This window comes from Rattus rattus, chromosome 9 (genome assembly GCF_011064425.1).
Source record: "Rattus rattus isolate New Zealand chromosome 9, Rrattus_CSIRO_v1, whole genome shotgun sequence".
NCBI classification, from domain to species: Eukaryota; Metazoa; Chordata; class Mammalia; order Rodentia; family Muridae; genus Rattus; species Rattus rattus.
The window spans coordinates 71188120-71200755 of record NC_046162.1 but is presented as its reverse complement, the minus strand read 5'-3'; the positions used below and the strand labels follow the sequence as shown (position 1 = coordinate 71200755).

General features: G+C 44.7%; 1 protein-coding gene across 1 annotated transcript in view; it reads right to left on the bottom strand.

The window, feature by feature from the left end:
* Positions 1 to 4786: 4786 nt before the first annotated feature.
* The window catches only part of Prkca (protein kinase C alpha), a 399975-nt gene continuing 392125 nt past the window's right edge, over positions 4787 to 12636 (bottom strand). Inside the window, exon 17 of the mRNA XM_032914268.1 lies at positions 4787 to 11057. Coding sequence (XP_032770159.1) covers positions 10893 to 11057 — 165 coding nt within the window. The 3' untranslated portion in view covers positions 4787 to 10892. The remainder of the gene's footprint in view (positions 11058 to 12636) is intronic.

Genomic DNA, 12636 nt, shown 5'->3' with positions numbered 1-12636 from the left:
ACACATACCACACATACACATTGCACCACACACACCACACGCATCTCACACTCACCACATTTACACACACCCACACACCACACATAGCACACACACACCACACACATACCACATACACATACCACACATCATAAATCACACACCACACACATACACCACACACATACCACACATCATAAATCACACACCACACACATACACCACACACACACCACACACATACACCACACACATACCACACACATACACCACACACATACCACACACTACACCACACACATCTCACATACACCACATTAACACACACACACACAACACACACACATACAACACACACACACACACACACACACACACACACACACACACACACCATGTGTACAAAATTAATAGCTGTGAGCCCCATTGGCATTTACCACAGGATCTCTTTGCCAGCACAGAAAGACATGAAAACAACTGGGATGGCCAGGCTATCTGGTTGTTAAGTCTGACAGTATTGTCTTCCCAGTGATCGGGCTTCGTTTTCTTCTTTGTGTTAGCTCTAGGAATCAAGGTATTATTTTTGCTGAGTTGTAGAATAGTAAAAGCTTTCTTACACTGTTCTGTCCCAGCCAAGTCCCACTGCTGCTCCCTGGGCTGCTCATTGTCGGAGACACTGAGTATCTAGTTCTGCTACGTCCCCTACCCACTAGACCATGCTTCTCTCTGGTGGCTTTTGACACCTGGGAGAGGGGCCTCAACAAGGCCGCTGTGGAGGCTGAGCCCCTGGCCAGCCAGCCAGCCATTCCTGAAGCTTGTTTTCTCTCTTCTGGGTCTCTCTGGGTGAGAGGCAGGCAGGTGTGGGCGGCTGCGAAGTACCTGCTGGGTTCTAAGAACAGGGATGCTATTTTTCTCTCTCCTCCCTGAACACAGACAGTGCTAAAGTGGGGGAAATGAAATCAGTAGGAAGGGGGGTGAAGGGAGGGGTAAGCTTCTGGAAACAGCTGCAGAAGGGCATCTAGTCTCAGAGTCCAGTCAGATGAGGAGAACTTCCCCCTTGGTGGTGGAAACTTGAAAGGAAGTAGTGAAGGGAATAAGCCTTCAGGAGATCCTGCATCTCCGATGTATTGCAGCATCTTCAACTTCTGAGTAGACCATGGTCGGGAAGAGCACACATAGAGGGTACTCAGCTTGTGCTTAGCTTACCGATGCCTCTTAGTACCCGAGCCTTCATTTTCCCATCGTTAAGGTGTAAACCCTGGCCTCTTGGGAGGCATCACAAGGTTTCCTCATGTGTTAGTTCTGACACGACCTCTATCCCAACCATGTCAATGAGGTCATTATGTTCAGATTATAGCAGGTGCTAGATGAACCCCAGCCCTTCCTCTCCCTCTTATTGGTTAGTGTCTGCTTGCACTGATCTCTTTCTAGCTCCTCCTTCCTCAGTTCACAGGTTCTTGGCCTTCCCCTCCAAGAGACACCAGCCAGGCAGATCTGACGTCCCTGTACTTATAGTGGATATGAGGCATCTAGAGTTTGCTTCCCTGGGTACTGGTATTCAACCTCTCTGATCTGGCCTTTGTTCTAATGTAAGATGCATGAGGTCACTAGGTTCTGCCTGAGGTGGCTGTCACTGTGGGCTTTAAATAAATGCACACAAAGGAACTGTAGAAACGGCGTCTGGCACCTTTATGAAGGATCAGCCCTGTGCCTGCAGCTGTGTGTGACTGTGTCCACGCACTTGTCTGTCATCTGCTTCAGGCTTCTGTTTCTTTGACAAGCTCACCTGTCTGTGTCTGCCAAGTCCTTGAGCCTGTCTCTAGCCCTTTGATTTCGCCGAATTCCATTTCCTCTTTTCATGATTAGAACGGGCTTGCCTGCGATATGACTATTGAGCTAGCTTACAAGAAAAGAATCTTGGGATATTCAATTTTGCTTCCCAAGAGCCGAAAGCACTTCTTACACAACCCCTGCAAGCAACGTCCAGCTCCCCGCGATGCTCACTCGTGAGACACGGTGTGAAGAAAACACAGAGCCTTTGCTGAGTGCATAGTACCATTCTGGCTGAACCATAATTACGACACCACCGCCCCCCAAGAGCACACTGTAGCTAGAGGAGAACTTCAGGGTATTGACTTAAGTGTAACAGCGGGCAACCACTGCCTCTAGACTCAAGGCTGGAGGACAGAAGCTGAGAACTGGGGTTTCCGAGGCATCTATCCGCTCCTGGTGCTTTCACCTTTGAGTCAGGCCCGGGTGCCTATCTTGCCTCCTCGGTGCCCCAACACCCCCAGAGCAAGGACCGTGGCCTCATAATGTTTCCTGTAGTACCTTTAGGTAGCACAGCCTTCTTGGGGTCCTTTTATGCATTTACTCATTAGACAAATGCTTTTCTGGGGCTCTGCCAGGTACAAGCGCTGCCTTAATTGCTGGGACCCTCACTTAGCGTATTCTGAAAGGAAAGAAAGAGCCTTACACACATGCACATCGTAAGTTAGCACTTTGTGCGCATGCGCATACTCTTTTCGAGCTGAGAACAGCCTCCAGGTGTTGTCTTCCCTCCCACTCCCCACCCCCGAGAGCTGTTTGCCTTGTATTCTGATACAAGGTCTTTTATTGGCTTGAAGCGTGGCTATTCAGCTAGGTTGGGCGGTCATGGGACCCTGGCTCGACCTCCCCAGGGCTGGGATTATAAGTACCCACCATCATGCCCACATTTTAAAACATGGGTTCTGGAGATTGAATGCAGGTCCTTAATGCTTTTATGAAGCAGACACTTACTGAGTGAGTTATTTCGCCAGCCGTCAAGTCAGCATTTCTGAATTTACCTTCCCGACTGTTGATCCAGTATTCCGAGAGTGGGTTATGCTGGCAGGCTGTGGGTGGTGGGGGATGGGAAGACATTGGAGAGCTTTAAACAGGAAGGGCCTGCCGGTCTGGCTCTGCTGGCTGCTGTGCAAGAGCGGCTGTGAGAGATCAAGGGTGACCTCAGGGAAGGGAGTACTGAAGACGGAGTGAAGTAGAAGGATTTGGGAAATATTTTAGGCTAGGCCCCTCAACAGCGGGACCACTAAGATTCTGGGTATGCTTTGAAGTGGGGACTGCCCCATATATTGAGGGAAGCTTGGCAGCATCCCCACCTTCTACCCAGCAGAATCAGCAGCATGCTTCCTGGCTGTGTCCACAAAACCAAAACCAAAACCACAACCACAACCAAAACCAAAACCAACCAAGCAGAAACAAAAACAAAAGCAAAAAACAAAACAAAAAACCCCAAACCCCAAAACTCTAGAAGCCCCTGGATCAAATTAGCCCCCAGCTGAGAATCCTGACTGAGTGTCCCCAGCAATGCCTGCTACAGACTGGATGTCAATAGGCAGAGGTGGGAATCGTGGGGAGGGGGCATTATTGAACAGAAGATCTAGTTTTTGAGCTTCTACTCTGGTGACACCTGATACCCAAGGAAAGGTATTGTTCATGACCTCAGACCATCCCCTCCACCCCTGTAGGGCTGGGTGAACAAGCCACATTCAATCTTGCCTGTGCCTCTGAAGCCACAAGGGGGTAAAGGTAAACCCTAGTGGACTGACTCAAACCCTTTTGGCCACTGCCTTTTCATGAGGGCATTGTTTCAGGCAGACGACCCATGTGTGAACGTACCTTTCTTTGCTTCTCCTCAGAACACGAACCCCTGCCCCTTTCCATGGCGGATGCAAGACCCTGAACTTCAGGAGGTTAGGTGTGAGTTCAGCACCTTTGGGATAAAACATTTACCCGGTGCATGAATATATGGATGTAGAAAGCATTAAAATGGGCATTGCAGGGCTGGGGATGGGAAGGGAAGTGGGGGTACGGTGGAGCAAAGCTATGAGTGTAAGGGGAGACACCTCCTAGGGGAAGATGTCAGGAGAGCCTGAGCAAGATGCATTGCCAACATCAGCCCTTGGCTTTTAGAAGCTGGGTTTTGGGGGTTGGGGACATAGCTCAGTGGGTAGACGTTTTACCTGGTATACACAAAACACCAGTTCAGTCCCCAGCACTACAACTGGATGTGGTGGTTTGCCTGTACCCTAGCACTATGGGCAGGTGGGAGGCAGGAGGATCAAGAATTTAAGGTCATCCTTGACTATACAGAGTTTGAGGCCAGCTTGGCTAGTCTCCTCTGTGGGGACTGTGGGGGGGAGGGGAGAGAGAGAGAGAGAGAGAGAGAGAGAGAGAGAGAGAGAGAGAGAGAGAGAGAGAGAGAGAGAGAGCGCACCAGTCACGGCATGCATGTAGAAGTGAAAGATATTGTTTAGGAGTCAGATCTCTCCTTCCAGTGTGAGTCCTGAGGATTGAACTCAAGTCCTCAGGTTTGGGGGCAAGTGACTTTACCTACTGAACCATCTCACTGGCCCAGCACACAGTATTTTGATTTCTTTTTAATACACTTTATTCATCCATTTACACTTGTATGTGAGTGTATGTGCAAATGGCTATGTTCTCACACAGGCTTGCTCAGAAGCCAGAAAGTGTCAGATCCGTCAGTGCTAGTTTTGTGGGATACCTGCTTGCTGTGTATGCTGGGTTCTGAACTCCAGTCTTCATGACTGTACAGTGAGTGCTCTTAATTAACGCCAGTCCCCAAAGCTATTTTGTGATTTTTTTTTTAAGAGACTTTAATAGAGCGCCATGCCTGGAACGGGTGAAAGGATGAACGTCTTCTACAGAATGTGTCGGGAGTCAGTACCATTACCATTCAAAGAACCCTGGATGGTAAACGCAGGGTGAGAAAGGCTGCTACTGGATGTAAATGACAGCCACTCACTCAGCAGTGATCAGTATCTTTATTCATACACGCTTGCTTCCGAACTACAATGAATGCATCTAACAGAGCGAATCATGCAAACGAAGAGTAGAGGTTACACAAATCCAAAAAAGCTAGGCGCTAATTTACATATCTACCTCACCTGCTAGGTAACCAAACAAGCAGCGGAACAGCCCCTGGCTTATCAGTAAAGGCCTGTTCAGGCAACAGTTTCAACCTTCACTCCTTCCTCCAAACCAATTTGGGGTTTTGCATGATTTTTTTTTTCAATGAGAGATTTAAACACGGCGTGTCCTTCATAAAACAAAACAGAATTCATGTAGGAAACGCAACTCCAAACGCATCTGATCATCTATAAAAGGTACTCTGAAAAACCTTCATAGTCAGGATAGGAGGTCGATTCTTAGAAAAACCTTTAGCCTCAAAATAGTAACCACCTTCATGTATAATTTTTAATAGTCTACTAAACCTCCCAAGGAGAGAGTCACATTTTTCCAGGCAAAATATTAACAAAAATCTACAAACGTTGATCACAGAATAGTCTTAAAATTAAGCAGGAGACAAAAGACAGTGTTGTTTAATCAGAAAGTGCAAAGCCACCTTTTGTCATAGTTTAGAAAAAAGGGGTTCTTACAAAGTGGGCTGGATGGGTGTTTTCTCAAAAGTAGGGTTCTGTCTACGCACATCCATGGAAATGGAAGCAGATGCCTCCGGCATACTTGATGCTGCCTCTTCTTGGGAGAGTAGGTTTTAATTTGCCCAATGGGCATAATCCTTACAGAGCATCTCTCAATGTTTATCAAATGTGAGAGACTGAGGGACCAGAAGCAACTTGAGACAGAGTTGAAGAAGCACCCCCTTCTTGCTCTGACTCTTACAGTGTAGAGTGGGCTCCTCTAGCTCCCCAAGAATGCTTTCCTAGGGCTGTGTCAGGAAGGGGGACTATAAAGCCATCATCCCTACAGTTGAAAGAGAGCTAAACCTTAGGCAGCTATCTTTAGCGTCTACTAAGAAAGAGAATACCGTCCGGCAGCCAATCCAATGTGGACTCCAGACCTCACTGGCATGGGAAAATCCTGCCGTGGGGATGCAGATCATGGGTACTCTACCCAACCTGGGTGAAAACCTCCTATAGGCTCCATGGTATTGGAATTTTATGAAATTTTTACTATTTTAAAAACTCACTTGAAAAGAATTGTTATTAAAGTCCTCTATAAAAAAGTACAAATAGCCCAGGATACTCAGGTCTTCTATTGGAGTTAATAATTACTTGTTTTAGGTTAAAAAAAAGTCTTTGGAACTTGTGGGCTTCCGGGGGAGGGTCACAGTAAGGCTGTTTAATGACTTGGTGTGTCTTTTGTGTTTATTGACTGACACCTGACCACGTGAATGAGGGGTACAGAATGCTGAGCCATCCACGCTTTTTAATCATTACTGTAGTGTCACTGGGGCAGTGGTAGAGACCGTTTCTAGAACACTGCATCTGTGCATGCCTCAAGCATCCTTCCCTGATTCTCTGGATTACTCTGACAGGAGAAAGTAACAGCTTTTTCCAGATTTGCTGCACTGGCCCAATGAGATGTGGCAGGGGTGTTGACTGTCCAGCATAGTTTGTTAACAGCAGTTCATGGAAAAACAATTTTAAAACCAGTCTCCTAACACTCTGTCATATCAGTGTGGACCCATTGCTAATCAGAGGACCGGTCTCCTTTCTTGCTATTGTCCCCTCTCCTTTGTGGTTAGCATCCTTTCAGGTCCCTGGCTTAGCATGCATCTCCTGAGCATGGTTGTTTGATGTGCTCAGACGTGGTGTGGGGACAGGTACCCCTGCGCTTCTGGGGTTGTAAACAAACAGGAAACAGTGTGACATGTACACATGAGAAATAGGTGATTTCATGAGACCAAGGTGAGAAAATGACTGTCAGGTGGTGTTGCCTTGCAGAGGTATTTGAGAAAATAAAGCTCTGCACAAACCCTTCCTATTTTTTTTCCTGCTAAGCAAAAGCTGGCAGGTCACTGTTGGTTGTTTTTGTGACGTCTGGACCTATTCTCAGCAGCTGTAATTATCAGAGGGATATAGATGGAACTTAGTGCTCCCAGGGTCTGCTGGATGGCCTGGCTCTGTACAGGGCAAAGGACTTCTTACAGTTGGGAGGGTCTGAGAAGGAACAACAGATTGTATCTGACAAAGAACCCACACATTTGAAGGCTGACAGTAACTTACACTTGCACCAATGACCCCCAGCGTAAAGCCCATGCAGATACCACAGCCTCTCTGCCAACCTTCTGTGTCTTTCTGGGTGAACTCAAACCCTGCTCTTTAATGGTGTTGACTTCTGCTTCCTCCTCTTTGTAATACATAAACGGGTTGTTGCTCTTTTGGGGTTAGCAAACCATCTTGTTTTGCTAAGACCGAGAGCTTGTGAGCAACAGCGCTTGAGGGTTAATACTGGCCTCTGGTAATCTTTCACGTGAACCAAGTTTCCAGAAAACTCTTGACCTCCTCAGTTTCTCAAATTGCTAATAAAAAGGACTAAAGAAAAGGCTACCAGCTCAAACTAGGCCACAGTGGTGAGAGGGTGAAGGGCAATTAGTTTAGCTCCTGGGGCTCATCTACCTTCTGAATTAGCTCCTGCCTGGAGGTGAGCCTCCCATTAACTCCCAGGGCTGCACCTGGCAGCATACACCAGCTCTTTCCATTCAACCCAAGCACCAGGTGACTTTAGATGCCACGCTGAAGGTAGAGCTGGCAGCCCACTGGCCTGTGGTGGAAGAGGGAAGAGCTGCCACTGAGCAATGGCCACCTTCCAGGGGAATATAATACGAAGCAATTTCAGTGGATTTTCTGGGTCACAGTCCGATGGGTCCTGTGGAGACTTAGATTGTGCTAGGTTTTCCTCCCCAGGCCCTGCCAATGCAGGCAGAGTCTGAGAGCAGATGATTTATAAATAGTCCACCCCCAGCCCCCATCCTGGGATTAAACCCTTCAAGGCATCCTCCTCATTCTGGCCTCTGGTTGCTTCAGTTCAAATGGTATTCGTTTCCCTGTAGCCCCATTTCACACAACGTCTGTGAAATGGGACAATGATGTAGAATATTATCAATTGATCCTGCCTAACAGCTGCTAATGGTTATCCACAAGAGTTAGTTTTGTAGCAAAAATTGTCTCTGCTTCCCAGCTCTTTAAAGTGTACAGCATAGGCGGCATCATGAACACTTCCTTAAATTTTTATCATTCCTCTTAAGTTTGTTCTCCAGTGTTCTGTTCCTTAGGCAAATTCTGGTCTGTGGCTCTGTTATTTCCCTCCTCCCGTTGAGAATGTTGGTTGATATTCTCTAAGCGTACAAGCCAATCAAGGGATCACACATATTTTCTAGAGCAGTTGAATCACTTGGAGCTGGATGCTGGCGGTTTTAGGAAGAACTCAAGCCTGCTACTGGTGTGAGACAATCAGGCAGCTAGAAACCTCAGGATGGATTGTCTACAAACCCTGTGCTCCTTCTCTGTGGCTTCCCTCTCTTTGAGAGTTTCTGCTTCCTGTTGCTGCCCCACCTGGGAAGAGCAAGACTTTTACTTCCAAGGCTCATCTATAAGCCAGTTCCTTTACTGTTGACCAAGTATAGTGTTTGTGATAAGGCTGGGTTGCCAAAATAATGGCTCGACTTCTAGGATTGATACATGACGCCCTCCCCTGCTTTTTGAGGTCTGACATCCAGAATTCATGAACTATTGCAGAAGAGACTGCTCTTTTCTGATTTGGCCCACTCTCCACTCTGTATCTCCTTCTGATTAGGGGTTCTCAGAACGGCCTATGCTCCGTATCTCAAAGACTCTTGGTGGGTTGCAGGGTATGTGACTGTCAAGCAGATAGGTGAAGAGCAACAAAGAGGAGAGCTTAGCTGTTAGATACTTTCGGGAGAGGTGCCTTCTTTAAGGACTGTGGGAACTTCCATTTTTCACTTGTCCTTTATACTGCAGAAGCCTGCCTCTTCTAAACACCTTGTATTGGGAGGCATTTGGCCAAAGACATGCTCTTCAAAGACCGGAATGTTCTAGGAACAGCTTTAAGACAGTACGTGCCTCTGAAAAGAGTCTGTTGATAACAGCTTCAGAGATGGCTCTACACAGGCTGGGAATAAAGTTTGTCTCAAGGATTCTGTGTCTTCTGGAGTACACAGTGAGTTATTCTGGGGCAGAAAGACAGACTACATATTTTTGTTGTGTCCATATGCACACTCAGAAAGGAATCCTCCCACCCTTTCATCACTAGAGACCCCAAAGACATAGGCTGAAAAGAATCAGACAGACAGACAGACAGACAGACACACACACACACACACACACACACACACACACACATGGAATTCAGCCCAGGTGCTGTAACAATGCCACATATATATGAACATATCAGGAATACTGGAATTAAACATTTCCAGCTGTCCCCAAGGGGGAGGATGGTAGAGGAACCTGAACGGAGGATAACATGAAGAAGTTAACAGAGTCTCATCTCAAAAATAATCCCCACAAACAAAACCGGGGTTTGCAGGTAGAATCAAATATATATATATACATATGTACACATATATAGTAAAAGCCTAGTTAAACGTGTAAAGTAGCCATTCATTTTTAAAATTACATCTACATTAAAAAATTAATATATCTGATAGAGTGCCAGTGTGTGGGGTAGCGGGTAAGAGAGACCCCAGCAGCAATGAATAAAGCTAACACTTAATCTTAAAGCAGACTGGAAACATGAGCATCACAAATATAGCACAATTGTGTCTTATAAAAATTATCATAATACTCTTTATACTTGATACAATTATATCAATAATATAGATTAACTTGTTATTAAGGTTTATTATAAACATGCAAAATCCATTGCATGATGCACTCGCAAAACATATTAAAATCCTTCTAGCAAGAAAACATCTTTGAGCTGATATAAGCATAAAGTGTCTTGATCCTACAGCTCCATGTGTGCCGTTCAATTAGAACTGGGAATTGGAACCCAAAATATACTCTTTTTTTTTCATCTCTAAGTGGATGTGGGGCTAGAGAAAGGAGGAAAATCAACCTATAGGGACTGATGCTAGTCAGTACTTTGATTAAGTTACTATACATTGTACTTTCATAAACGACACTGCGGCTTATTAAATAAATAGTACAAAAGGGGATGGGGCATACATTTTAGCTTCCTAGGAAGGGTACCCACAAAGGTAGCAAAATATTATTATGTGGGGGGGGTTGGCTAACAACACTCGTGAACAGTGGCATGATTACTGATGGCACCCTGGATTGAAGAGTCATCTCCCAGAGATTAAAATGAACATACACATGGTTTATCCTTGATCTGAAATGATTTCACATGTTTGTTTAGCAAAGTCCTTAGATGATTTTGGCCTCTTAAAAAGAATGAGTTATCGAGATAGTTATCAACCGAGCAGGGGATTACATATGATAGATTCAATGAACATCTGTCTGAAGTTTTCTTTCATTTTCAAACTATGCACTATGGTTGTGCTATGACGATTGGGAACAGTGATCAGGTTCATCCTGCCCTCTCAGACTCTAGGGACTGTTTCCATTGAAGCAGAAAATAGAAGCAATGAGGTCTTGAATATATGAGACTCTGCCTCTCTTTGCTTTCTGTTTGGGCTTCCTGTTCTTTAATTCCAAAGACATCTTGGGCAGAAATGTTTCCATCCCTTGAGTTCAGGTGGGTTCACTTTATTATCTCTGGTTGATTTGGATAGTGAAAATCCAAAATATGGAAGGTATGGAGAATATATTAAATCGTACCAAAAAATAGGGTCCAAGTCTCTTTGTTTCCTAGAAAGAATTAACTTGAAGCCAGATGTGACTTCTACATAATTAAACTATACTCTGTATATTATGTCATCATCCACTAAGATAATGTTTTTGGTTTGGGGTTGGGTGGGGGAAGAAAGTTGATCACTTATGGACTAATGTCCCCAGAATTTTCAGGCCTCTGTGTGGAACAAAATACGAGGCCATAGCCTTAAAATTTTATGGTTAAGAATCACTTCCCACTGCTGGGGAGATTGGGGGCTAGGGAGGCATTAGATCTTTCGTTTTTGAGTTTCATACTGCACTTTGCAAGATTGGGTGCACAAACTGGGGGTTGACATACGAGAACCCTTCAAAATCAGACTGGTCTATGTTAGCGATGACCAGCTGATCTGGTGGTGTTAAGACAGGCTGCCCTCGTGTGAAGAACTTGTCAAAGTTTTCTGCTCCTTTGCCGCACTGTAGGGACAAAAAGAAAAAAAGAAGAGGTCAGAAGATACAAATCACTGAAGAGCCTTAGTAGGAAAGGGCGTGCCACGGGGAAATTGGTCTGACCGGGCAGGAAGAATCTTGGAGAACTTGCAGGCCTATTGGAATCAGAAGCCAGGCACAGCAAACAGCAGATAGTTACTCATTTGTAATTCTTCTCATATGATAATTCTGAGAATATTCTCAGAATGAAAACCCCAAATGGAGATGCATTGTTCGTTACAACATAGCAAGAAGACAGCCTCTTTTACTTCAATATTATCTCATTGAGCAAGCAGAGCTATTAGCAGGAATGGTGCACACCATAGCTCCATGTTGAAAAGGCCATGCTATTGATTGTACCTGTAGGTATCCTTGAATTGACAAGGTGAGGTTATTGTTCCACATTTGGTTCTTTTAATATTTATAATCAGACAGAAGCTGAGTATCTTTGACATATAACTGGGATGTTTTAGAAACTCTAGCTCTAGTGTAATCCTAAAGTAGTATGGGGTAGGTATATGACAATGTAGGAGATAAGTTCTTGCCCCAAGCAAGAATTCTGTTTATCTGGATAGAGATGGTCAAGTGGCAGGTAGGTCAACATGGAGCTCATTCACAGCATAGTCTCAAGACAGGAGAAGTTATGCACAGGTATCCTCAGGAGGCACAGTAAAGTCTGTGGTCTCTCTTGAATATTATCCTACTTCAGGATCTACCGAGGCATTCTTTGCACATGGAGGTTTTTGGCATAGCTTCCCTGTGATTGTCTAACCAAACAGCTGCTTGTGCAGTAGTGCATGGGAGTCTTACTCAACTCATAGTCAATTCTACAAGTTAGAGTTATACAAGACCCATTGCATGATGCACTTTCGAAACATTAAACTCCTTCTAGGAGGGAAAGAAAGGAATGTCCTCACTTTTCCAAATACCTAGAAAGGTTGTGGCATGTCAAAGTCTTTGGGACTTCCAAGAAAGAGCTGGGAGTTTCACTGATGATACTAATAATGATTCTGAGCATGCTGTAAACCATTACTCTTTTCTCTGCTGGTAGCATAACTGGAGCAACATGAACTCATTTTGAGTCAGTATACATTTTAACCTAATGAGGAATTCTTGGATCTCTAACAGGACAGTTCTAGGTAACCTGTGAGGTTTTGTAGAGTTGGAAAAGGAACTGTATCTCCCTCTTCATGGCATTACAAAGGTTAACTGTGAAGGTCCACATCGTACATAGCACTTGGTCAGAGTACAGCACACATTGTTTATTTATTTAAAACTAAGATCTGTTAATGCTCATGGGTTATATTTTCCGCCTAATTTCCAAGTGGATTTTCTAGAGAAACCCATTTCATTATAATTTTCTACTTTCTTTATAGCAAATAAATACACTTCTAAGTGTCTATGGAGATAGAAAACATGTCCTAAGTACAAAGTAAGGTCTTCAAAAACAAGTGTTTTTTCCCAATATTATTTTCATTTAACTCATTGTACTCTGAACTCAAGAACAAATTTACACTTCAGCGATATAGTGGCTGTATGATTGTGTGTGGTGATGGTAGGGTAAAGG